Source organism: Lissotriton helveticus, chromosome 1_1 (genome assembly GCF_964261635.1).
Source record: "Lissotriton helveticus chromosome 1_1, aLisHel1.1, whole genome shotgun sequence".
Classification (NCBI taxonomy): Eukaryota; Metazoa; Chordata; class Amphibia; order Caudata; family Salamandridae; genus Lissotriton; species Lissotriton helveticus.
In genome coordinates this window covers 314735566-314762486 of record NC_136057.1, presented here as the reverse complement: position 1 = coordinate 314762486, position 26921 = coordinate 314735566, and the positions used below count along the sequence as shown (strand labels likewise).

Here is a 26921-nt window from a genome sequence, read left to right as displayed (position 1 = left end):
GCCGCCGGGACACGACGACAGGCAGGGAGAGGACAGGCTGGGAGAGGGCAGGGAGGAGACAGGCTGGGAGAGGGCAGGGAGGGGACAGGCTGGGAGAGGGCAGGGAGGGGACAGGCTGGGAGAGGGCAGGGAGGGGACAGGCTGGGAGAGGGCAGGGAGGGGACAGGCTGGGAGAGGGCAGGGAGGGGACAGGCTGGGAGAGGGCAGGGAGGGGACAGGCTGGGAGAGGGCAGGTTGGGAGAGGGCAGGCTGGAAGTGGACAAGCTGGGAGAGGACAGGCTGGGAAAGGTCATGGAGGGGACAGGCTGGGAGAGGGCAGGCTGGGAGAGGGCAGGCTGGGAGAGGGCAGGCTGGGAGAGGGCAGGCTGGGAGAGGGCAGGCTGGGAGAGGGCAGGCTGGGAGAGGGCAGGCTGGGAGGGGACAGGCTGGGAGGGGACAGGCTGGGAGAGGGCAGGCTGGGAGAGGGCAGGCTGGGAGAGGGCAGGCTGGGAGAGGGCAGGCTGGGAGAGGGCAGGCTGGGAGAGGGCAGGCTGGGAGAGGGCAGGCTGGGAGAGGGCAGGCTGGGAGAGGGCAGGCTGGGAGAGGGCAGGCTGCGAAAGGGCAGGCTGCGAGAGGGCAGGCTGGGAGAGGACAGGCTGGGAAAGGTCATGGAGGGGACAGGCTGGGAGAGGGCAGGCTGGGAGAGGGCAGGCTGGGAGAGGGCAGGCTGGGAGAGGGCAGGCTGGGAGAGGGCAGGCTGGGAGAGGGCAGGCTGGGAGAGGGCAGGCTGGGAGAGGGCAGGCTGGAAGAGGGCAGGCTGGGAGGGGACAGGCTGGGAGGGGACAGGCTGGGAGGGGGCAGGCTGGGAGGGGGCAGGCTGGGAGTGGGCAGGCTGGGAGTGGGCAGGGCAGTAAGGGGGAAGGACTGGGGGTGGGCAGTAAGATAAGATTGGGACAGGGGAAACAAGGTAGTGGGGGTGGGGCAGTAGGACTGGGAGTGGCGGCAGCCGGGACGGAATGGGGGTGGCTTGGTGCTGCATAGGTAGGGACCTGTGGCAGTCAGTATAAGCGTCCACCCCACCCCTCCCCCAGAATAGGCCTTGGGTGTGAGACAGGCTCCCAGCCTGCCCGCGGGAGACGAGTCACTGCGGCTGTAATGTGAGCCACACACCTGGCAGGCAAACAAACACCAGGCCAGACCTGCAGAGCTATCAGAGGGCGGGGAGGGGTCACTACATCAACCCCCTCCCCACCCAACCCCGGTTTGAAAAAAAACAAACATGCCAGGCTGCCTGGGTTATCAGAGGGGGCGGGGAGGTACCTCTACCTCTACATCTCCCCCAACCCCCCCCGCCAAGTTTACACCACACATGCCCAGGATGTCTGGGTGATCACAGGGGGCGGATCACTACGCCCACATCCCTACACGCACAGTTTACCATTCTCCACTCCCGCAGGAGCCACTTCCGTGCATTGTCACCACAACAATACACCTGGGAAGTGAGGCCACGCCCACCCTGGTGCGTGCAGGCCCGGGTGGGGCGCAGTGCCACGTTCATTACAGCTCAATGAAGCATCACCGGCGGGACTGGGCACCCCCGGGATCACCACAGCCTGGCAGGGACCCCTCCCCCGAGGGCACCCCTGCCGAGGAGGGAGGGGCGGGCAGGTAGAGTGCACCGCGTGGAGCGGGAGGGGACAGAAGGAGGGGCAAGGGGAGGTGTGTATAAATAAGGGGGGGGGGAGCAGGGACTCAAAAAAGTAAAGAAAACCTGGTGAAGAGAAAATTACTACAGTGGGTAAAGAAGGCGGAAGCAGGTGGTGAAGGGGGGCTGGCCGGGGTAAGGAAGGATTAAGAAAACAATTTAGGAATTATGGAAAGAAAGGCGAAAGAATGAGAAAGCAGAAAGGGGGGGCTAAGGAGCGTCGGGAGGAACTAAAAGCAGAAGACATAGGAGCAGAGGGAGTAGTAAGGGAAAATAAAAAGAAAGAGTGGATCTAGCAGACAGAGTAAAGGAACGAGTCAGAGGAGACGGTTCAAGGAGGGGTTAAGGGGTGTGAGCTTGGAGGGGATGGGTCGAGGTCAGACATTGGGTTAGGAGAGTACAGAAGATATAAACACAATGAGGGTGTAAGAGGTGGGTGTAAAGTGTGCTTCATAAGTTGACTGATTGAATGCTGGAGATAGAAAAGAAGCGTATCAAAGGGGTGAGTGTGAGTAATATTGTTGGGGCAGGGAGGAGTAAAGGTAACATTTGTAAAGCACATGTTCACCCCTGGGTATCTTGGCGCTGCCTAACAGATGCTTATTCTAATCCCACTCAACGGCGCTCATTGTAAGAATGTATTTGTATTTACTATACCACTGACATCACTGCGGGGATTCGAAGCGCTTCTATGTTTTGTTTTGTTTCTTTCAGTGATTGCTATTTAGATCAGCCATTAATGAATGCCAATCGGTGCTTGTCTTTGTGTGATTGCTATTTAGATCAGCCATTAATGAATGCCAATCGGTGCTTGTCTTTGTGTGAGAAGGATGTGGAGCAAGATCCAGAGCTGCCGACTTTACCGCTGGGGAACCAGGTTCCACTCTTGGCGTCAGCTCACCATTCTGAGCCAATCACGTAATCTCCTTGCACTCACCTAAGATTAATGTGTTCTTGTGAAATGCGACTGGTGCTCCTGTAAAGCGCTTCAGTACTTTCATGTCCAAGTGGCGCTATACAAAACTGCAACAACAAAAAAAGAAGCAATCCTCTGAAACTGGTGGAGGTGCAAGGAGAGGGGAGAGCAGTTTCCCGGCAGAAACAAAGGGAATTGTTTAGGGCATGGATGGATTATATTTCCGCATGTGCACTTTTACACCTGCCACATTCCCGTATTGGGGAATATAGAATATTTACGCAAACTCCCAGAGTTTGTGACGGTCTCAAGACCGAGGGGTACCCATTGAATTACGCCTCGAGTCTAGAAATATTCGAACTTTGCTCCAAACTCTGGCAAAATTCTACCAGGAAGCATCAAACGTTTAAAAGAAGTGTCTTACGCTGATCGTTATGTTTTAACAGCAGAATGATTGCGCAGTGGGGCTGGCGGGGAGCCCCACAGCGGGCCCAGAGGGAGCACGGAATACACGCTCCACAGAAACCCTGCCGATCTCATACTTCGCAGGATCTGGTCTCAGGGGCGCGTTGCACAAGCCTTGTGAGCAGGGTTTAGTGAAAGGTGAAGTACGCGGGGGCTGTAGTGACAGTAATGCTGACCGCAAATCTAGTCGAGTGTTTTACACAATCCATGCTAAAAAAAAAGCGTGCGCTCTCACTAAGCCACGTATATTTCTTTTATATTTTCGTACTTTAAACCATTAAACCGCTCTTCGTCTCCTCCTGATTTTGCTGTATTTCATTTCGGGAGGGGGGCGGGAACGGGGCCAGAGACACGGAGAGCGAGGCAGCGGTAGGGGGGCAGGGGCGGGAACGGGCACTGGCAACAAATCACCTTCCATTGTGTCGGCTCGGAGTAGAGAGCCGATCAGGTCTGCGTCCTCACATGGAGAGCCGTCCAGCTGGTGTGAGGAAGGATGCTGCAGAAAGAAGAAAAAAATAAACACGCCCACCGCCCGATGACGAGGCAAAAAGGGTGGAGAGCAAAAAAGATCTGTTCCAATGGCTAGCCTCCATTTATGGAGCTAGCCAATGGAACAGAGGGCGGATTCAAGTGTCCCTTACTGAAGACTACAGATTTCTCCTAGGGGCGGAGCTAAAGCTCCGTGCCCCAGGCAAAACCTAAAAACAAACGTGTGCTATATACACAGAGCTCCATAGCTTTCTGTACGTTTGAGCCATACCAACATACACATATATGAAGCAGCTTAGTAGATGGACCTACGTCACAGTTTGTGTTATACACCAAAGTCTTACCGAAGGTTGTGTCACGCCATCATTCAAACTGTACTTTTCCTTTGGTAGAGCCAAGCTACACAAAGGTGCTATCATTGACCAGGGAACCCCATCGCTATGTAATTTTTGACTTATTTCAGACTCTACCGTTAAGTCCCATTTATCCCAGTTTTTTATTTTCTACAGGCAGAGCTAAATGATTACTGTAACATTATCACCAGTTTTAAAAGGGAAAAAAATGGTTGCCAGAGCTTTCAGCCCATTAATACGCAAGTGCTTGTTTTTCCCATTACCTAGACTTAGCCTTTGAAAAAGCATTTCCTATGGGTCCCCATTAGCAACTCATCCTAGCCCACTTCAGGAATGATTTTGACGCACATGTGCTACTTCTTGTCCATTTTCCCCTCCTACGAATATTGTAAAAAAACTATGCACCCAGCCAAAATTATAGAAATGTGCATCCGTTCCCAGTCCTTCATGTTTGTTATATGTAATATTTAATGTTGAAAATAAAAGTTAGAACAGCGGCCAGGTGGTGACCGTTTAAGAGCAGCGTTCTTTTACTCCTAGCTGCAGGTTTGTTTTAATGTGAACTCCTCATCTTGCTACCGCTCTCCATCCTGGCCGCTTCTACCACGTGTTATTTCATCCATAAGGAACAGATGTTGCTTTCAAATAGTGCTTCGACATCCTTTGCATTAAATTCAAGAATATTATTTGGCCTTTGCAACCGCACAGGAAAGCATTAACGTTGGGTCATAGGCCTGTTCTTGGGGAGAGACTGACTTCCTTAAGATAAGAGGCAGACTGACGTGAAGGTTAAGTTCAATATGCTACTTTTGTCATTGAAATTCACATCACTGAAAGAATTAGATGCCAGCAAGATATGGAGCTGTGGATTCACTTTGGAGGTGTATACATACCGGGAAGGAGCATGCCTTAAATTAATTTATTTGAAACTAGCTTACAGTGACGATAGATTTGGCTTTAACAGCATTGCATCTGAGGAGCAGAGAAAGCCGCATAGCTGTAGAGTCCTGTGTTGGATTAGAAACAGGAGTCACACTCTCGGTATGCCAAGTGTGGACCGTATGTGGTGATGCCAGTTAATGTTTTATATGTAGGGGCCTTTGTGTTACTGGAGCTATGCAGCATGCCAAAGCCTTTGTGGCACAAAACCTTTGTCGCGCAGTTCTACCATCGGAACACCACCTTTGAGATGTGGCGGGGGACACATCTCAACGGTGGTGTTCCGATGGTGGAACTGCGCGTTACTGGTGAAGTACTAAAAATAAAAGTACTTGCAGGTCTTGATTTGAGTTCCAAAGGCCAGTGGGCACTCGCTGAGGGTTACACCGGTTTACCCTTTAAAAGCATGGTAATTCGTATAGCAAATAGAGTTAGCAAATGCCAATAAACAAGAAAAGAATGTGCTGCAGTGAGGTATTAATACTGAAGGAACTGTATTTAGAGTTGAACAAAGATGAATTAGTTGGCATATACTGTTGTGGTCAGTCCGTTACCATGTAGTCTGCAGCTTAAGCTGTACCAGATGGTGAAGTATGTGCTCAACTGACGGTGGCAGAAGAGCATGTGCTGTTGCTTGCAAAAGTTAAGACTTCCTTTAAAGAATGACACAATACACCCACAACAGTTGCAAAGTTTGAATTAGTCAGGGGAGGTTATATGCTGACCTTGCTTTTCCTAATTCCCAACTAGATGCAAATTGCCTGTGCAGTAGCTAGGCCAGGAAGCACCTAGGTAGAAACCGTAAGGACTTGGCTAAATGAGGTGAGTGCTGAGATAAACCCTGACGTGGAAAAGCCAAGCTGTGGAAATGAGCATCCATTGTCCTGACCTACCTTCCTTTTCCATTCACACACGTTTAACCTATGTCCACTTGCAGGGCGAGGACAGCTGCTCGATTATGAGATTTTCAAATACATTAATTTATTTGACCCAGACCGAAGCAGGCAGATCACAAGTTTTGGCATGCCAAACTCGATGTTTGACCCCATAAGGACGGAAGATTAAGCATTTGGGTGATGGTATAATTTGTTACTTGCAGCCCTTGAAGATGATAAAGGGACGCCTTCCTTGTACTTGTTGGAACACTGACCTGCTTTGCTCTGCCTGAACTTCAACAACTCGCCGGACCCGCTGCGCGGGTCCCGCGTCGCTGCTTGCCCTTGCCCGGACCTGAAGGGAGCAGGGTCCGCTGTGGGGAACCAGACCATTTGCAGGGCTGCGAGCGGTGTATTGAGGGACTCCAGTTCCCAGGAGTCCCTGCTACCTGAGCCTCACCACCTGGCCCGCTCTCCCTGAGTGCTCCGCCCCCACCCACGGCATAAAGCAGTGAGCGCTACAACCATCTCTGGGACGCCTTCCTTGCACTTGTTGGAACACTGACCTGCTTTGCTCTGCCTGAACTTCAACAACTCGCCGGACCCGCTGCGCGGGTCCCGCGTCGCTGCTTGCCCTTGCCCGGACCTGAAGGGAGCAGGGTCCGCTGTGGGGAACCAGACCACTTGCAGGGCTGCGAGCGGTGTATTGAGGGACTCCAGTTCCCAGGAGTCCCTGCTACCTGAGCCTCACCACCTGGCCTGCTCTCCCTGAGTGCTCCGCCCCCATTTCCCCTCCCTCCCTACTTAATTGGTTCCAGATTCCCGCGGCGCGGGACTGAGCCCGGGGCTAAGCCCGGGGCTAAGCCCGGGCAAAGGGCGGGCCGTTTGAGGCCGTTCGAGGACGGGAGGGACTGGACTGGGCCTCCCCCTTGTCGCCTTTCCTGCTGCTCTGCTACAGTTATTTTATACACTTGCCCTCAATGGTCCTAACAGGAACCATGTGTTCATGTGCAAGCCGTAGTAGGGCTGCTAAAGGAGGGAAGATGTTGAACGGGACCCTTGATGACTTTATCACCAGGACCAACACAGCCATTGATACTGAAATCACTAAAATGCAGCAGAGAGTCTTTATAGAACTAGATGCAGCTAGAAGATTGTCCCAGGATCTAGCTATGTCACAGAAATCATCCCTGGGCCATATTGCATCTGCTAAAACCCCAGAGCGCTTGGTTGGCCCGCGACCATTAATCGCAAAGGCGGATATTCACCACACTATAGCTACAACCCCACCTGCGCAAGCCTCGACCCCAGGGCCGGCCCCATTCCATGCTAACCAGTGTCCCACGATAAACGCACCTGCCCTAGACCTAGGAATTCCTAAAACCACTGAGTTGTATGGGAAGAATGTGTGTGCCAGCCATAAGGATGTAGTCCAAAAAAGGAAACGCAACGCAAGATCTGCCTACGTTAGGAAGAAGGCTAAAGTTGCCAGGGCCCAATTATTCAACGATAGAAGGCCAGCTGTAGAAAGTGGGGTAGGTGGAGACTGGGACCAAGCCGATGCACGTTTAAGTGGTGAAGAGAATTGTCTGATCACTGATATAGTTGAGCTAGTTACTATAGATGGGGAGAATCTTCCACAAAATGTTGCGGGGAGTACCAGGGGACCTGCATGTGAGCTAGAGGGAAGTGACGAGGAATTCTTAAAAATAGTTTGGGAGACCTTAAAAAAGCTCTTAACCCCCTTAGAACTTAGACTCTCACGGATAGAAAACCATCTTCTCGAGATGGATAAGAGCATTGTAACGCTAGCAAGTTTTAGCTTAAAGCAAAGCAAATCTATCATCCCGCTGGGGGCTGAGAAAACGGTAGCAAAACCATCGGTAGACCCACCAGCACTCCCCCCGACCAAACCAATACCTAAACCAATACCTAAACCACGTTCAAAGGCTTACGATCCCATAGTCACCAATCCCCCAGTTAAGGCATCAAAACAGCACCCTGCACAATTAATACCTCCCCTAAAAGAAGCTACTGCTCCGAGAATAAAAAATGCCATGTGCCATCGAACGAACCCACAGGGCCCACTAAATGTAGAGAACTTTCGCTGGGGTTTTATAGATCCCCCCCCCAGATGCAAGACCTTATGTTGTGGTGTTAGCTGGAGCTCCTGTAATTGAGACCCAATCCCAAGAAAACTTTTGGTCACTCAAAAACAAGGTAATCCATTGGCTGAATGTAAATAGGCCGTTACCTAATCACCTGAGAAGCAATATTCTAATGGTGCGAAGGGTCCCTGGGTAGGCCCATCACCCAAATCTATCCCAGGTGATTGTATTGTTGTCTCGTTTGAAGACCCGCTTACGGCACAACATATATGCTCGTGAAACGTAGGTGGTGAGAATTCGTCTATTGTAGTCAGACCACTTACCTTCTTTTACCCCCCTCGTCCAAGCCCAAACCTTGAGGGGAATTGGTCTCTGGCCCGAAACCCTGCTCGGGGAAGGCCAAGAGATGGCTGGCTAGGCTCCAATAGCTGGTGGGAAGGGGCACCAACCTTTAATAGGTTTGGTTGCCTAGATGAGGTAGATTGACTACCCACAAAAATGACATCTGCACCTGGCCCTGAACACACACCCCCCTGTTGAGCATTGATTCTATATCTCCCAGGGGTACCTTATGGAATATTCAACCTGAAAGTCCAGGATTGGGCATAGGGAGGTCAGTGCCTAGCACTTTGGATTTCAACTCTCCCCCAAAGCATTCTTCCAATGCGATGAGCAACCTTTCCGAAATTGCGGCCAATGCATCATGTAGTTTGCCCGAGACCACGCGGGTGGCAGTGCCATTGGATGTCGCACCCCGTATCAAAGGGATCTCTGCTAGTAGCCACGATTTATCATTGATGGTGACTGAGGGGGACCCACTACTGTCGACTATGGCTGGGGTCTCTAGTTGTACCTCTGACCCCCCTGTGACTGTCCCTGGGCCATTAGGAGGGGATGTTGGTGGTGCAGTATTGAAGGTGGTCAGCTGGAATGTGGCGGGCCTTGCCTGGAACATCGACATACCCGAATGGAACTCTCTTGTCGAATCCTTCGGGATTTGCCTATTCCAGGAAACCTGGTGCCTGGAACCACGGCACAAGGTGGGCTACTCCACCTACTTTGTGCCGGCGGTCCAATCACTTGGGGGTAAAGGCTGTCCATCTGGTGGCCTATTAATTTGGGCTAGTATCTCCCTGGGCCTAATCATCAGGACCATACCAACTAAATCACCTGACCTACAGAGAATCTCAATCATGGGGGCGGGGGGAGGAAGCTAGAGGTTTTTAATATTTATGTCAGAGGGGCAAGGGGTGGCTCATCCATGCTTCCACGCACAGGAATCGATGTGGAACTTGGATCCTGTAAGGCAGAATCCTTTGTTCTACTGGCCGGGGATCTTAATTGCTCCTTCAAACCACTTGCTAGCGATGATATACTAGGCACCGGGGAAGATGATGTTAGGAGAGGTATTACCCCCCTCACACTTACACCCATTAGAAGTTGGACCCAAAGTGCCATAGATCTTAATGCCCTCTGCCTGGAACACGGCCTTAGGGCAACTAACGGTAGATCTCAGTCTGATCCCCGTGGGGCACACACCTTTAACAGGGTGGGCCACTCCTCATGCATTGATTATATACTCCTAAATTTTAGGCTCTGGGCTCACTTAATTGATATGGTGATCTTACCAACTACCGATAGTGACCACAATCCTTTAGCATTGACCCTGCTCACACCCTGGAAGGATAAGGAACCAGCCCTAACCCCACATGCATGGAAAACAACGCACAAAATATGCCCCTCCAATTGCGGCAGGCGGCTGAAATGGAACAAAATCGCCATTAATGAGGGAAAGATCGTAGAAATAAAAGCCATAATGGCTAACGCCATGTTGCGCCTAGACTCCCAGGATTATAGCAAGCATGATGTTCCTACCTTGTTTTCTGGAACCACCGATGCACTAGGCGAATTGTTTACGGTTCGCCCAGCAGGCTTGAGGGGTAACACAAGAGCTGGGCCCACGGGCCACGCAGGATGATTTTCCTCAGCCTGCCGCTCCTCTAAACGGGAGCTAATTATAGCGGTTAAAGCGAAGGATGGCGGCCAAATCAGACTTGCTAGAAAAACCTACTGAAGGGCTATATCGAAGGCAAGGGGCGAGCATGAGACACAATTCTGGATTGACCTAAAGGCGGCTAGCGCTAGGAAAGACCCCAAGGGTTTCTGAGACTTGCTGAGAGCAAGGGATAAACCCACAGACTCCCTGCTAACATGTAATATAACTGGTGAAGTATGGTTTAACCACTTTTCCCAGCTTTACTCTCAGACAGTGGACACGACCACTAGCACGATGTTACAGCCCCTTAGCGAATATGTAGAACCCAATGAGGATATCCTCTTCTCGCCTAAGGAAGTAGTGGGGGCGATCAAGTGTCTGGTCTTAAATAAGGCTGCGGGACCTGACGGCATCCCAGGCGATCTACTCCGGGTCAACCCTCAACCCAGAAGAGTGGGAGAGACTCATTGCTTCCCTCTTGAACGCTGGCTTGTATGGGGGGGAACCTCCCGGATTCGTGGAGGGGTGCGGAGGTCGTCCCGATTTTCAAGAAAGGAAGTCGGGACGACCCTGCTAACTACCGACCCATAAGCCTCCTAGACACTACCCAGAAGGTGGCAGGCAAGGTAGTCCTAGGAAGGGTCTCACAGTGGATAAAGGAGGAGCAAATTCTCTCAGACTTCCAGGCTGGTTTTAGAACCGGCATGGGGACCATCGAACGGTCATTCCGGTTACTGATGATCTACTGGAAAGTGGTTGTACTGGGCAAGGGCAGTCTGTACCTTGCTTTTATAGATTTGCGGACTGCCTTTGACCTGGTCCCACGTACCCACCTCTGGAGTGTTCTCGATGCCCAGGGCATCCCGCCTTATTTGCTTAATATGCTTATAAAGTTTCACGAAGACAATTTTGCGCAGATCAGGTGGGGTAATCAGGGCCAAAAAACATCACGCATTCCTGTAAATAGGGGTGTCCGCCAGGGTTGTGTGCTAGCCCCCACTCTGTTCTCTTTATATGTCAACGGAGTGGTGGAGCATCTACTAAAACATCCAGCAGATGCACCTTCCCTGGCCGGCAGGAAAATACCCACCCTACTTTTTGCAGACGATACCCTCCTGATCTCAAAGTCCAGCAGGCCTGCAAAGTCTCCTTACCAGTTTTAAAACCTTTTGTGACCTAAGGGGACTTGCCATCAACGCAGGGAAAACCAAATTTTTGGTCTTAAACCCGCCAAAGAAGCATATCATTCCACCTTCCCTGGACTGCGTCCCACTAGAGAGGGTTAGGGAGTTTGATTACTTAGGCATCCGCCTCTGTGATTCCATGAGCTGGAAGTCCCACCATCAAAAGATGCTGTTGACCCACAAGAGGGTGGTGGGGACCCTCCTTAAGGAACAACGCACTTCGTCACTCAAACCCATCGCTCCAGTACTTGATATTTATAGGGCTAGAGCGGTGAGCGCGTCATTGTATGGGGCTGAACTGTGGGGCGTGCAGAACGTAGACTTCCTGTCCAGATCTGAAAATAAATTCCATAAAGAACTTATGGGCCTCCCGCATAGCACACCATCCCTCCCACTTCTTTTAGATACGGGTACTCGTCCCATTAGTGATCTGGCGAGGCTGCGCCCCCTCCTTTTGTGGGTACGCATCTGGAGGGTCCCAGAATTGTCCAGTTATGCAGAGGGCCTTAAGGAACTTCTCTCGTCACCTGGTTGGTCCAAGGTGCGCTGGCTAAAGGAAGTCAAGCGTCTTCTCCTTGACCTGGGCCTCGAAGACGCTTGGTCTAGCAGGTCTGCCCCGCCCAAGTCAATTATGAAGAAGTTATACTGGATCTGGGTGATTAATGGCAGAAATAGCAAGGCCAATCTTTGTAATAGTCGCAGAAGAGAACTCCCTCCTTTCGAGTGGCATCTTAGCTGACTGTTCTGTAAAAGAAGAAAGCATAGTTGATGCAACCTTCTACATATAGGCAGCAACACTTATCCTGCAAAGACCATAAACATCCAAGAACTTCTGAAATTCAGAGAGGCAATGAAGACACTGCTGTTTACAAACTGCACAGTTGGCAGATGGATAACCCTAAACTCTGGTTCAAGCCAGCAGAAACTTAAACAAATCACCCTACTGATGGCAAGCGTAACTATATATGTAACCATCACTAACTCATGCACTCCGCTACACGCATACACTCAACTGCATGTTCACAATGACATGATACAAGCAGCCACTGCCACAAATGCATATCCTTAAAACATTTTACAAATGGACCACACTGCCTCCATATGTCTTTCTTCATCTATGCATTGGTACCTTTCATATGCTTCAGAGTTACATCTTTCGCTTATTTCACTTCAAAACAAGCGAAGGCGCAAGCAACAATAATATGGTAAGAGTATAACACTACCCACTAGAGAGAGACAATCTCCACACGTTTTGTCATCAATACAGAATGTTAGCCCTCTAGTTATTCATTGGAACACTCTAGCAAGACACAGTAGCCCACTGAGGACTTAACTGACAGACTGCTGCTGTCGTTGGAATTACATGTTGTACTCAAAATATCAGACCACCTTGCCGTTAAAAAAAAAAAATAAAAAAAAAAAATCTTAAAAGAGCAGGCCCTGAAGGATAGGGTAAACAAGGCCGCAATTATTGTAAAAGAGAGGGGGCAAACAGCCCCCCCCTTGTAAAATAAAAATAAAAAAAGCCAGCATCGTGGCAGAGGCCTCACCCCCTAACTGCAGAACTCAGTAAACATGCCCCCTGGTGCCTTGTAAGTTTAGGGATTAATTTACCTTGAATACGGAGGGTCCCTGCGGGCCAACTAGCCCACCAGGTACCTCCAGTATGAGCCAGGGAGTTGCGTTGCAGAGAGGTGTTCAGCGGCCAAGCCACTTTTTACATCTCTCTGCAACGCAGCTCTGTGCTGCTTACTTATTGCTTAAAAGTAATCCCCCAATTTACAACGTGCCAGGGGGTGTGTTTGCACAGTGGTGCAGGTAGGGGGCAGGCCTGACCTAGCAAGTGTGCAAATGCACCCCCTGGCACATTGTAAATTGGGGGATTAAGTCCCCTTCAATCCTGGAGGTCCCTGCGGGCGAACTAGCCCACCACGTACCTCCAGGAAGCACCTGTGAGGTGCGTTGCAGAGAGGTGGTCCGAGACCACGCCCCTTTTTACACCTCTGCAACACACCTCATGGGCACTTACTGGAGGTACCTGGGTACCTCCAGGGACCCTCAGCATTCAAGGGGACTAAATCCCCAACCTACAACGTGCTAGGGGGCACATTTCCACAGTGGTGCAGGGAGGGGGCGGGGCTTGATGTAAGAAGTTATCAATCTTGCTGTGTGGGACATACTGGTGGCAATAAAAGGGATAGTTGGCCCCCAATGTTGACGTTGGTGGCTAACTACTCCTCCTGGTACCTCCAGTAAATACCACACAGTGGGATTGCTAAGAGGAGTTTCGGAGGCCACGCTCACCTTTCTCGACTACTCCGGAAACACGACTGGTATGTTATAGTTCGAAACTAGCATTTAAAAAACCTTTGAAATTCACTGGAAAAAAAACATAGGTTTCAGGGACCTGATAGTTACAAAATTTGCTTTTCAAAAACCATTGACATTTACTGAAAAAAACATAGGTTTCAGGCACATTGTAGTTAGAAATTAGCATTTAAAAAACCTTAGAAATTCACTGAAAAAAAACATACGTTTCCGCGACGTTATAGTTAGTTGGACATTTCTCGTACAAAACCATAGAAATTGCCCCATTATAGTTAGTTCCGCTAACTATCACTCGAGCACCCGCAATGCACTTCTGATGACGTTACATATTACATCATTCATGACGTGGTCCGTGACATCACGGATGACATCTTAAATGACATCACTGTTGACATCATCCACGTGAATATCTGAGGCACCTCCTCTAATATAACCTATGATACACCCACTGTAAACTACAGACTACCATTTTCGAAACCATCGACAAATCAATACCAGTTACTACATACGCACTCACTGATTCCTAGGTCTACACACACGTTCACAAATTCACCCATAAAGTCACTCATACATGCAGTCACTCATCAATACAACACGGTCATAAGCACTCATACACCTTTCTTTTCATTTAAAATCTTTATTTGATCGGTTTACAAATAGATCATAAAAGCACAATTTCATCGTGACATACTGATCTCATAAAAAAATGTATAAAACAATTTTAAATCATTCTTAAAATTAGGTGCTCCTTATAGATCATTAAGATAACTAACCCAGCGACTTTCTTTTCCTTATGCATGCCCACAAATGATGTGACCGAAAAACATACGTACGGGTTAGATAGGGATTTTAAAAAGTACAGAGCCACCCTGCATTGTTTAAAATGATAGCATCTTAAAATAGGGAGAATAAACGCTTCTCTTTCTCTTTGATAAAATTTGCAGAAAAGTATCAAATGTAAATCCGTCTGAGAAGAGGCATTGTCACAGGGGCAAAGACTTAAATCGGCGTGCTTGAACTTCCTCTCTGGAAACCCAAGCATAAATTAAATGAAGTTCAAGCGAAAGCGTAACAAAATAAATTTATGGTGGGCTAGTGTAAAACGTGAAAGGTAAAAATAAGCTTCCCATGGGCCTGACGGAATGAGGGCATAGGCTTGAAATGATTTTGTCTGCCCATTCTTTTTCTTACGAGCAAAACTAGCCCTCTGTGTGAATAGCTCGATTATTTTCTGTTTAGGGACCTTTCTGCAATTAGCAAGATCTCTATAAAGATCTACCTGCCCGATAGCCAAGAGTCATGCTTCCACATATCCGATCCTGCTGCACCCATCCAGCCTCATACAATCCCCGATTGTTTGTTGGGTTTACTGGACTGTTTTCACCAGATGGAGTGCCACAGCTGGATCGGCGCCATTCTAATAGTCAGCCAGGCATGGGAGCCCTTATTCCAGATGTAAAATAAAGTTGGAAGCGGAGAATGGTAATGAGACTCTGGACTTAAAAAAGATGTCTTCCGTTATTTGCAGTTGTTCAATCTGGGTCATCCCCCAAACACCAGTCCCGTAGATTACGGCCGCCTTTGTTTTAGCTTGGTATATGTTTTTAATTGTATCCACGGGGCTCGCTCCTAGCTACTTAGTGAAACCTTTTATTGATTGAAGGCTTCTTTCCATACCAAGGACTCTTGCTGCCACCAATTTCGACCAAGATTGTTTGCTGTCGAGCAGGACCCCCAGGTATGCAAAAGAATCAACCACTTCAATTTTCTTTGAGGCCAGATGGAAGTGGGGAGATTTTGTGCCTCTGGCAGCTCCAGCTTTGATGACAAAGGATTTGGTTTTATTGACTCGAAAGTCTAGAGAGGCCAAAAATGAGGCATAACCTATATAGACACTCACACACCACCACTCATCCATGGAGTTATCACACAGCTAGTTAGTCATGCAAAGAATCAATCACACTTCCATGTACTAACCTATACAGTTATACACACACCACATCACTTATTCAAATAGAAACAAACGCATAGTTACTCTTATACAATCATTGATACAAGTACCCACTCATCCATACAGCCACTCTCCCAATCACTGACTCTCATGTATAGTCATTTATATACTCCAGCTCTCACATACACTGCCTTTTACATATGTAGTTACTTGGACATGTACCACGGAGACATCCATTCTCTCACCAACACACCCATACACACACTCACCCACCCATACAGCTGTTTGCACATGCTCTCTTGAACCCCTACACCCAATGAATCAACCACTCACACATCTATGCACAGTCTCTCTCACACACTCTCACACTCACACACTGATGTATGTAAGGTCTCCTGAGGCGGAAAGCCGGGAGCTGTGTTTGTGTAACTTTTAAATATCTTTTAAACTTTGAGAGTCACTTAACTTTGTGGACTATTCTCCCCACTCCCCCTCCTGGCACTTTGTCTCTGGGCATTGTCTCACCTGCTCAGGCTGTGCAGCGGAGTCCAGCGCTGCCGCCAATTCCGGCGTTCTTTGAGGCCATGCCCCCCTTCGTGAGGCCACGCCCCCTTATTTAGGCCACGCCCACTGCCGAATATACTTAAGGCGCTGAATACTAGTGCCGGCTGATGTATGTAAGGTCTCCTGAGGCGGAAAGCCGGGAGCTGTGTTTGTGTAACTTTTAAATATCTTTTAAACTTTGAGAGTCACTTAACTTTGTGGACTATTCTCCCCACTCCCCCTACTGGCACTTTGTCTCTGGGCATTGTCTCACCTGCTCAGGCTGTGCAGCGGAGTTCAGCGCTGCCGCCTTTCCCGGCGTTCTTTGAGGCCACGCCCCCTTCATGAGGCCACACCCCCTACATCTACCACCCGCCACTATAAATCATGTGCATACCTCGGAAGCGCAGCGGACGAGCGCAGCGGGCGCGTCGTTGGCGCGCCGGAGGTGCGCCAGAGGTAAGCCCGTCTGCGCTGAGGAAGCGCCAGACGCCAGACACCCTGACATTTTATCAAAACGGTAAGATAATGTATTCTAAACTAGAGCTACTTAAACTGCATCATCCCAAGCAAGGATGCTCCAACTTCAACCTGGCCAACTCTAATGCGCCCTAAGCTTGCTTATGTGGGTTCTCTCTTACAAATCCAGATCGACAAACATCCCATACCATTGCCAAGCCCTCAGTGATTAAAATTGGTCAGTTGAATGTTCGATCTATGTCGAAACATCACGCCGAATCCACGATCTAGTCACTAACCATGCCCTCGACATTCTTTTTCTCACCGAGACGTGGCTTCAAGATGACATGGACACTGTCCTTAATCTGGCCACCCCTACAGGATACACCACCCACACGGTCAATAGAAACTCCAGAGGTGGTGGAATTGCCATAATGACCAGATCACACCTTACGTGCCAGCTAACTAAAGCAGATATTAAAGACAGTGAGTGTGCACGCTATAACATCAAAATCAATCCCCAGCTTAGCATGGTAGGACTCCTGATATATAGGCCACCAGGAACGGATGTCAAATTCACTAACTCACTCCTCGAGTACCTATGCTCACAGATCACTGAAATTGCCAACTTCACGATTATTGGAGATTTGAACATCCACTTCGACTGTAAGGGAGACTCCAAGATCAATACTCTACTAGCTGATCTGGAGGCCCTTCAACTAGACCAATTTATACAGGGCCCTACCCATAGTGGCGGCCATCTCCTGGACCCCACTTTTACGAACATAATTAATGTGCAGGTCGAAACGCCCAGCCTATGACCTGGACTGACCACTGTCTAGTAACTATGTTAATACCCTGCAAGAACATCCTATTTACGAAGCCCACTCAGCAGGTTCGAAAAAGACCCTGGAGAAAGCTCCATATAGAGGACTTCCATGCACTCCTCCCCACTCATCCCCCCCACCTAGCGGAGATCCCGATCATGAATACGACAAATTTTGCGATTGGATTAACCAAGCCCTAGACATCCTTATCCCAACTAAATGGATCAAAGCTCGCGCCCACGATTCCAGTCCCTGGTACAACAAGGAACTCTCCGCACTAAAAAAAGAGTGCAAGAAAGCCGAAAGATGCTGGAGGAAAAACTATGACCCCGCCCTTAAACCTCTGTACACACAATCGCAAAAAATCTACCACCGTAACATAGGCAGGACCATGGCAGCCTACTACACAACTGAGATTAAGAACAGCCATAATGCCTCTAAAACTATATTTAAAATTCTTAAAGAACTCAGTGCTAAAAAAACAGTGGCTAATCCTAACACCTCATCCGCATTATGCGATAACATGGCCTCTTTTTTCTTAGAAAAAATTCGGAAAATTTATATTACCTTTCCCTCCACCTCTGACCTCATCCCATCCAATGACCCCAGCAGACCCAACCTCGCTAACATCCCGGCCCTAAGCTTAGAAGATTTTACTAAAATCTGTAATAAAATCAAGTCTGGGTCACCGGCAGACCCTCTCAAACCTGAAACCTTCAGAGAAGCTGACAGTACTGTCCTAGGCCCCCTGCGAGACATCAGTAAAAAATCTTTCTCTACAGCTATAATCCCCTCCAAGTGGAAACAAGCCTGGATATCACCAATCATCAAAAAACCTACGCTGGACCCTAACATTGCCGAAAACTTTAGACCTATATCCCTCCTACCATGGCCAGCCAAGGTAGCAGAAGCCCATGTAAATACCATCCTGACCAAATACTTGTCATCTAATAACATCTTAAATTGGTCACAACATGGATTCCGGGCGGGACATAGCACCGAGACAGCCCTACTAAGTGTGACAGAACACCTCCGCACCATTTTAGATTCTGGTGGAACGGCAGCACTGTTTCTACTTGATCTCAGTCCTGCCTTCGACACGGTGTCACACGAAGTTTTGCTGTTCAGGCTAAAAGAGGTCGGGATATCAGGACTCGCTCTTGATTGGTTTAGAGACTTTCTTTCTGGCCGATCATTTCGAGTCTCCACCCCCCTCCCCCCCCAACCTCTCCAGGGAATGTCCCATTGAACAGGGCGTACCCCAGGGGTCAGCTCTTAGCCCCACCCTGTTCAATGTGTATGTCCAGCCCCTGGCAGAGGTAGCTAGGAGACACGGAATATCTCTTGTATCCTACGCTGATGATACGCAGCTGGTGGTGGCATTAAACGATGAAAGTGGTCACAGCGCCCAAAAATTCCAACAAACCCTCATTGACATCACAGAATGGATGACAGCAAACTACCTCCAGCTCAATGCCGGTAAAACAGAGGTGTTGTTGGTGGGAAAAAAGACAAACACTTGGGGGAACAACTGGTGGCCAGAAAACCTGGGACAACCACCTGAGCCCAAGGACTGTGTCAAAAACCTAGGAGTCTGGGTAGACTCTGCCCTCAAATTTACTCACCATACTAAAAAAGTGGCAGCAACCTGCTTCGGCATTTTACGGAACCTTAGGCCCATCCTGGGATTCTTTGACAACCAAACCCGTCAGACGATAGTCCAAGCAGCCATCCTTTCCAGGCTGGACTACGCCAGCTCCCTTCTGCTAGGAACGAACGTTGCAGAAAAAGCTAGACTCCAGCGAGTCCAGAACGCTGCTGCCAGGGCTCTGGTAGGTCTCCCTCGCCACACGTCTGTGGCTAGCGTCCTTATCAAGCTCCACTGGCTCCCAATGGAGAAAAGGATACACTTCAAAACGCTATGCCTAGCTTTTAAAATCCTAAAAACGGCCTCCCCCCCCCCCCCCCCCCCCATGCTTTGCCCACTCTTGTCAATCTACGTCCCTCGGCGCGCCCTACGGTCAGAAGGCCAAAATCTCGCAACGGTTCCTCGTATCAAACTATCCAGGATGGGTGGCCGTTCCTTCAAATACCTGGCTGCCAAACTCTGGAACGGCCTCCCAGACCAGATCCGAGGGATACAAAATCTATTGACCTTTAGGAAAGCAATAAAAACACACCTCTTCGGTTAACATCTCCCTCCCCTCCTACTTTCCTATCCTCTGTCCCCTTTCATACAGTAAGCGCCGGGACGCCCCTTTGCTGGGGCTGCTGCGCGCTATACAAGCACATATAACATTCACACACACTCTCACACACACTCTCACACACACTCTCACACACACTCTCACACACACACTCTCACACACACACTCTCACACACACACTCTCACACACACACTCTCACACACACTCTCACACACACTCTCACACACACTCTCACACACACTCTCACACACACTCTCACACACACTCTCACACACACTCTCACACACACTCACACACACTCTCACACACACTCTCACACACCCACATAGATACTGACCAACCCATGCAGCAGCTTACACAACAGACGGACTGATACAGACATTCACACAGTTTAGTCACTAACCCATGCATTCAGTTAGACCCGTTTAATCACTCACTTATACAATCTGTCACACACCTACAAAATCCTCCATCCATACTTATACACCCACTCATTCTTTAATACACCTTGGCGCATATATATATATATATATATATATATATATATATATATATATATATATATATATATACTCAAAGAAGTTCGAAATCAACTCAGCATCCGCTCCCGCTGACAACGAAAATTGAGAAAAAGGCCACAAACTCCGTGCTATCTTTTCCAGTGTTGTTTATTCTGTGATTAACAGCCCACCAGTCGCCATGACGCGTTTCGCCGCTTGATCACATGTATATATATATATAAAAGTATATTTAAACTTTACAGAAACACACAGTAACTGGATGATGATATCAGTGATGTCACTGACCAGGTCATGGATGATGTAATATGTGACATCAGAAGTGCATTGTGGGTCCACGAGTTATAGTTAGCTGAACTAACTATAATGGGGCAATTTCTAGGGTTTTGTATTAGAGAAATGTCCAACTATAACGTCCCTGAAACCTATGTTTTTTTCAGTGAATATATGTCCCTGTAAAATTGCACTAATGGTGATGTACTGCTACTTGCGAAGTTTACTCAGTGAGTCCCCTGCGGCCCCGCCCCCTGCTTGCCCATTTGTCCCGCTCCCTCCTCCGAGCTGCTCCTCCCTCCCACCTCCCCTTCTTATGGCAGCGGATGCGCGGCGAGGAGAGCGACCCTTGACCCTGTTCCAGGCAAGTCGCTCCCCACGCCGCACAGCACCACCTGATGTGCCCATGTGCCTTAGCTCTCTGCTGCCTCCTGTGCCGTGAGTTCGAGGTCCTCCTCCACCTGCAGGATACCACCTGTGCCTCATCCCTGGTGGCCAGTTGTAGGCCATAGGTGTCTGTGTGCCCTCTCTGCCCCTTTTTCCGCCTGTGTGCCTCGCTGTGATTTTGCTCTGTTTTGTACTGTAATTCTGCCTTTATTTTCTCCATATTCCTCTTGTACCCTTATTCTGCCCCCTGTTAATTCCGCCCGCTCTGCTCGCCTGGTTTCCTGCCGCTGTGTGCCCTGCGGCCCGCCCCCGCTCGCCCATTCGTCCCACTCCCGTCTCCCAACTGCTCCTCCCTCCCACCTCCCCTTCTGATGGCAGCCGCTGTGCGGTGAGGAGAGCAACCCTTGCCCTGTTCCAGGCAGGTCGCTCCCCATGCCGCACAGAACCACCTATTGTGCCTGTGTCCCTTAGCTCGCTGCTGCCGTGAGCTCGAGGCCCATCTCCACCCGCTGGCTACCAACTGTGCCTCATCCCTGGTGGCCAGAGGTAGGTGTGCCCCCTGTTAATTCCGCCCGCTCTCCTCCTCCTCTTATGGCGGGCGCTGCGAGGCCACACGGCAGCGGGCGCGCCGAAGGTGCGCCTAAGGCAAGCCCGTATGTGCCTGTCCGCTCCTGGACCGTGCTCAGTGCCATACCCCCTGGCCCCCTCTGACACCACGACGCCCAACACAGCTACGACACCAGCACTCTCCACGCTCTCAACGTCGGCCGACTACACACCTGCTTCCGGGCCACCCCAGGGCGCACCCAAGGACCCTTCTCCTGCCGGAACTGCAGATATACCAGCCTCCAAACCACCCCCACGCCCACCGGGGTAGGTCGCAACAACCTCCGATGCCTTCTACTCAACACCCGCTCCGCCCACAAGCACGCCATCAAACTCTGGGACCTACTCAACTCCACCTCCCCAGACGTCGCCTCCCTGACGGAGACCTGGATGGACATCGCTATAGCCATCTCTGACGGCTACGAGATCCCTGCAGGGAGCTCACCAACGGAACAGGAGGAGGAATCTCCATCGTCCACAGAAACACCCGCGGAATCTCGACCAGCACCGACGACAGGCTTACCACCGCCGAACACCTGCACTTCCAGATCCGCACCGACCCCAACACCACCCTCAGTGGAACCCTCATCTACAGACGCCCCGGCTGCATCGCAGACTTAGTCACCATGCACGCCCTTGCGTCCACAGACTACATCCTCCTTTTAGACCTGAAGTTCCACCTCGAGAACACCAACAACAGCAACTCCACCACCCTGCTTGACAACCTTGCCAACCTCGGTCTCAAACAGCTAGTCATGACTCCCACCCACTCCGCCGGACAAACGCTCAACCTCATCTTCTCAGACGCACCGACAGAAAAGCCAGTTGGTTCACTGCCGACCTCCAGGCATTAAAGCAGGCCTGCCGCAGGCTCGAGAAGAACTGCCACCATGAACACACAGCAACACAGCCTACAAGAACGCCATCCGCAGACACCACCAACTCATCCGAACTGCCAAAAGGACCCCCTTCAAAGAGCGCATTGACAACGCACACAACAGCAAAGAGCTCTTCAACATTGTGAAGGAACTCTCCAACACCAGCTCCAACTCCAACGGCATCCCGACATCACAAGACCTCTGCGACTCACTAGCCACCTTCTTCCACCGCAATATCGCAGACATCCTCGACGGCTTCAGCACCCCGGCCCCCCCCCCCCCCCGGCAGACAGACACCTCAGACGCCCCGCCCCCTAGCCATATCGACATCGAACCCCTGCTTTCCTGGACCCACGTCAACGACAAAGACACCATCAAAATCAGGCACACCATCCACTCTGGTTCACCTTCCAACCCCTGCCCGCACCACATCTTCAACAAAGCAAGCTCCACTATTGCACCCCATCTCCGCAAGATCATTAACATCTCCTTCGAGACCGCCACCTTCCCGAGCTGGAAGCACGCCGAGATAAACGCCCTACTCAAGAAACCCAAATCTGACCTCAAGAACTTCCGGCCCTCCTCCCGTTTCCAGCGAAAGTCATCGAAAAGATCGTCAACAGGCAACTGACCACCTTCCTCGAAAAGAAACAACATCTTGGACCAGTCCCAATCTAGATTCCGCAACAACCACAGCACCGAAACAGCCCTGATTGCTGCTACCGACGACATCAGGACCATGATGGACAATAGAGAAACCGCAGCCCTCATCCTCCTGGACCTTTCGGCTGCCTTCGGCATGGTCTGTCACAACACTCTCCGCACACGCCTTCACAATGCAGGGATCCGCGACAAAGCACTGGAATGGACCACCTCTTTCCACACTGGCAGAACCCAGAGTGTCCGCCTCCTACCCCACCCCCATTCCTCTCTAAAGACACCAAGATCATATGCGGTGTACCCCAAGAATCGTCCCTCAGCCCGACACTCTTTAACATCTATATGGCACAGCTCGCCAACATCGCCAGGTCGCACGATCTCTACATCGTCTCATACGCCGACGACACCCAGCTGATACTCTCCCTCACCAAGGCCCCTACCACCGCCAAATCCAACCTCCCCGAAGGAATGAAGGCAATCTCCGAATGGATAAGTATCAGCTGCCTGACGGAGGTCCTCATCATCGGATCCAACCCCTCCGCCTGGGACGACTCATGATGGCTGGCCGCACTGGGAGCTGCACCGACGCCCACCAACCACGGACGCAACCTGGGAGTCATCCTGGACTCCGCATTGTCAATGACCCAGCAAGTGAACGCAGTCTCCTGCTGCTGCTTCAACACCCACCGCATGCTCCGCAAGATCTACAGATGGATCCCACACCGGTACCAGAAGGACAGTCACCCAGGCCCTCGTCAACAGTAGACTGCAGTACGGCAAAGCTCTCTACGCAGGAACATCAGCCAAACTCAAGATACGACTACAACGCATACAGGGGGGGGGGGGGGGGGGGGAGAGAACCTGCAAGGGACAGAAAGCAGCAGCCTCGTTGCCTTTTTCCGAGGTATGTAAAGTGCGGTCGAGAAGCCTGCGTAGACGGTGACCCGGAGCTCCCGCCTTCTACACAAAGCATGCATCAGTCCGAGTGACTGGGCCATATTTCTATATGAATACTCATTCATCCCAGCACGTCCACTTGCTTGTTTGAGTGTTTGCCATGTGGCTGTGTGATGTGTTTATTGATGAAGATAGTTCTTTTTTTTTTCTGCTGCCGACCATCACCTGCCATTTGTGTGGGGCTGATCGGCGGGGAGGGGGTTGCATTTGTCCTTTCCACACACTGCTCCAGGATTACATATTTTTACAGAACGTTCCCATGAAGCACAGGGTCATGACTGATTTGCATATGGCTGGGTCTGAGCTGGGGTGGTGAAGTGAGCTAAAGAACGATGATGCATTCAACCCAAATCTGTGACTGGGGTGAGTGTCTGAAGTTTCAGCGCTCCATCCATTATCGCCTTGTGTTTGCTTTACAAAAAGCACTGCCAGAGCTTTAAGTTGGATGAAAAAACGGGGGGGGGGGGATGGGTCTCTAAGGGAGTGGCTGAAAACTTCACAAAAAATCTGTGCTTGGTATAGTGTGCCGTACAACTTGTATTTTGGCTGTTTCTATCATTGCATCCACATATTTACTACAACACGCAACAGTACCCCTACAACAAGCCAAGACTATTGGCTTTGCCAATGGCTGTTAATTTCATAAAATACTAGGCAACAACTATGGCTTCGTTGTATATAATACTGAAAACGTCTCCAATCTGAAATGAGATTGTGAAAGAACTATAACGAGTCTCTTTGAAGTTACTTCCAATGCAGTGAAGGGTGGGACTGCTGCAGGGTTACTTTTTTTTTCCCACCCGAGGGTGAGTGCAAAAATGGAGAGCCCGATAGAGACCAGTCTCAGTACCTGCTTTTTAGAACTGCAGGTGCTACACACCGACAGGAACCGGCCAACCTCTCCTAGAGTTCGAGGTGGGACTCTTGCTACCTTAATCCTTTCCTCTTCCACCTTCCTCGGTACTTCAGGGGTGCAGTGTTTATTTGCAGCGAGCCAGAGTTTGCCTAAAGACTTTCTGTCCTTCCATAAGGTTAGTGCTTTTGCAGATACTTTCTGATCTAGAAGCCAAGCGCTATTGACCTTGCTGTCACTTTCACTACCTAAAAGTTGACTTTCCTGTCCATGCACGCCGTCTCGGTAGAAGTTCCTATACGTGCATATTTCGTAACATTCTACGTACCAAACACTTGTACTTGTAGTTGTGCCAGTTTAGCCTAGGCCTCTTGAATACAAGTCAGTGGCTTACTTAACCCCTTTCCTATCCCTTTTCAGGCTGCAGACAAACATGGCATCACCCCTCTCCTGTCTGCGTGCTACGAGGGACATACCAAGTGCGTGAAGCTGCTGCTATCCAAGGTGAGTTTTGTGTCTCTGTGCTTTAACAAAGAGCCAGCTTCAACCTGATCGCGATCCCATGTAAATTATTTACAAGACGCTCGACTCTTGGTGTCACGAGGATAACCTCCCCTTTGTAGCACTGCAGCTTGTTTACAGACACCTGGGCCGTGCAGAGGTTATCCAAAGGTGTTAAATTCTGTCTGACAGTGAGGCTTTTAACCTATTGCTAGTGGTAGTAGTCAGATAACACGGACAGGGTGTGCAGCTGGAAAAAATAAAATGTGTTTTTACATTTGAATTCAGTGGTCGAAGTGCATTAAAAAAAAGTATCGGAACTGTGATGCTGCGTGCAAGGGGACGGACTGAGTAAGCGCTTGGGCGTGGCTAAAAACAAAATATTCTGTAACTTTTTTCAGTCTTTCACCTTATGATAACTACATATAAAATAACACACACAGATTAAATGACCATTAAATAAAAGTTATTTTCACCATTGGGAAATGCACTATCGTACCTAATGAATCCTCTGTTAGTTGGTGCAGTCTTTGACCGGAAGCACTGTGAACGTTTAAGTCATTATTTTAAACCTGCATTACGCATAGTATAAGATAGGCTGCTAGAGAATACGCAAAAAGGCGTAAAAAATGCACAAAAAGGTTTAAGATAGTGTTTCCAAAATATAGATTTTTTGCAGACTAGGAAGTGAATTTGTGATTGTTTTATTCTTAACCTTTTCTGTGCTGATGACGGAACCGCTCCGTCATCATCCGCGGTGGCGCTGTGCTGATGACGGAGCGGTTCCGTCATGGCCCGTCCGACGCACCTGCGAGGCGCGTTCTATTGAGCAGGCGGGGCCATGACTGAACCGCTCCGTCATGAGCAAAGCGCCACCGCGGCTGATGACTGAGCAGTTCCGTCATCAGCATGGGCGCGCCGCGCGGCCCCCCGCCCCCTTAGCGCTGCGGCGGAATAGCCGCCGCAACAAAGCTGTTAGATAACTCTTTTAAAAGCACATACTTCACAGTTTAGCTGGTAACTACCTTACAATTCTCCTAAAAAATAATATATTTGTGTAATCAGGAAGCATTTTATTTCAGGGGTAACTGTCTTTTAAAAAGCACACACTTCACATCTTAGCTGGTAGCTCTCTTACAATTCCACTCAGAACAATAAACGGGTGCTGCCAGGAAGCTATAAGTGATTCCGTTAATTAAGGCCAATACCGGCTTCCACACACCCTTTACATTTGAAGATTAAACCGTCGCTCACATATACATTTCTTTCAGAGTGAGCAGTCACCCTGGCAAGAGGGCTTGTTTATCTGTGGCACCTCCCTCTGGTTCACAGTACAGGAGACTCTCACATCCGGTGAAGCGTTTCAGCTATTGGAAATAACCATCTTTTGATAAAGTAGGGGAAATGTTTTTCTAAAATTTAAAAAGTATAGTTACGTCATGCCCCCCCACACGCCGCGCGACCCAAACCCATACCAACCCTCCCCCCCCCGCGGCAAAATTACCGCCGAGGCCAAGGGGTTAAACATGCAAGCAGAGCTTTCTGATGGATACTTCTAACCACTGATTCCTCACATTGTGAATATTCCCCTAGCATCCCACTGGGTCTGAAAGACTAAAGCTGTACTCCTGCATGCTGATGGGTGGCACCATGCAGCTACGCATTGACTTCGTTCTGCTCCAGAAATGACGATTGGTGCCACATCGAAGGGCCTCCCATGCGCGCTGATGTCACTCCCTTTTTTTGCTCTCCTTCAGACTCAGAACCAGAGCCCTGTTCTTTTAGTATGTTGCAGGATTTTTCTCTACATTTCTTTCTCGAATATGTTTCCATTGAGCAAGGGATATGCCTCTTCTCTAAAAGGAGTTTAAATCTTGTAGGGACTGTCACAAACCAATGTTTGTGACAAATCGCCACCAGTTCTACGTGTGGTGCTTGGGGACGAAACATGATTCCAGAACCT

The 26921-nt window shown here is 49.7% G+C and overlaps 1 protein-coding gene across 1 annotated transcript in view; it reads left to right on the top strand.

Moving 5' to 3' along the window:
• Positions 1 to 26921, top strand: part of MTPN (myotrophin) — a 314032-nt gene that overhangs the window by 137712 nt on the left and 149399 nt on the right. Inside the window, exon 3 of the mRNA XM_078671781.1 lies at positions 24878 to 24961. Within this exon, the coding sequence (XP_078527907.1) occupies positions 24878 to 24961 (84 nt within the window). The remainder of the gene's footprint in view (positions 1 to 24877; positions 24962 to 26921) is intronic.